This window comes from Talaromyces amestolkiae, assembly GCF_001896365.1.
Source record: "Talaromyces amestolkiae strain CIB chromosome Unknown scaffold156.1, whole genome shotgun sequence".
In the NCBI taxonomy this organism is placed as follows: Eukaryota; Fungi; Ascomycota; class Eurotiomycetes; order Eurotiales; family Trichocomaceae; genus Talaromyces; species Talaromyces amestolkiae.
The window spans coordinates 1-734 of NW_024468191.1; the positions used below are offsets into that span (position 1 = coordinate 1).

A 734-nucleotide genomic window follows, 5' to 3' on the forward strand; every position below is an offset into this window, starting at 1 on the left:
CCAACAGCGCAGTTGCTCCCGGTTACACTCCGGTATAGAGACGCCCATGCCCAGCCCGGAGAGCAGCCCTTAGACGACCGAGAATGGGCCCAAAATAGGACTCAAGCGCCTAAACAGATAGGCCAACGACTAGCAAAGCACCTAGCTCAACKCCTAACCAAGGACCCGTCAGGGGGGATTGAACGTACCAYGGAGTGGGCACAAGAGGCCTTTCCCGGGTCYATCCGGGTTGCTGGCATGGAGATAGCGCTGCGAGAAGCAAGYCAACAGCGCCTAGGAACAACCCTCTGGTCGGACGGCTCTAGGCAAGAAAATGGGCGTACTAGCGCGGGTGTGGCGCTCCAGCCAATGCCCGGAGCTCCGTGGGAGAGCCTAGAAGTGCCTATGGGCACCGGATATGANTGGCGCGGGTGTGGCGCTCCAGCCAATGCCCGGAGCTCCGTGGGAGAGCCTAGAAGTGCCTATGGGCACCGGATATGAGGTTTTTGATGCGGAATTGGTGGCGGTCGCTTCRGCGYTAGAATGGGCACTAGATAGGCATCTCCCRGGGCCCATTTACGTCCTTCTCGATGCTCAGAATGCYATCAACCGCCTACAAACAACAAAACCAGGACCTGGACAGGCCCTAGCTCTCAGGGCTCACAGGGCAGCGTCACRTCTAGCCTCTAGCGGTCGTCCAGTAACGATACAGTGGGTGCCTGGGCACAGTGGAGTRGAAGGAAAYGAGCTCGCAG

At 59.0% G+C, this 734-nt stretch overlaps 1 protein-coding gene across 1 annotated transcript; it reads left to right on the forward strand.

Moving 5' to 3' along the window:
* Window positions 1-237: 237 nt before the first annotated feature.
* On the forward strand, window positions 238-480 carry BHQ10_010408 (uncharacterized protein; the record flags this gene model as incomplete). Its single annotated transcript, XM_040873033.1, has 1 exon — window positions 238-480. One exon carries the CDS (start codon window positions 238-240, stop codon window positions 478-480), a length of 243 nt encoding a protein of 80 aa, XP_040738908.1.
* Window positions 481-734: the final 254 nt, after the last annotated feature.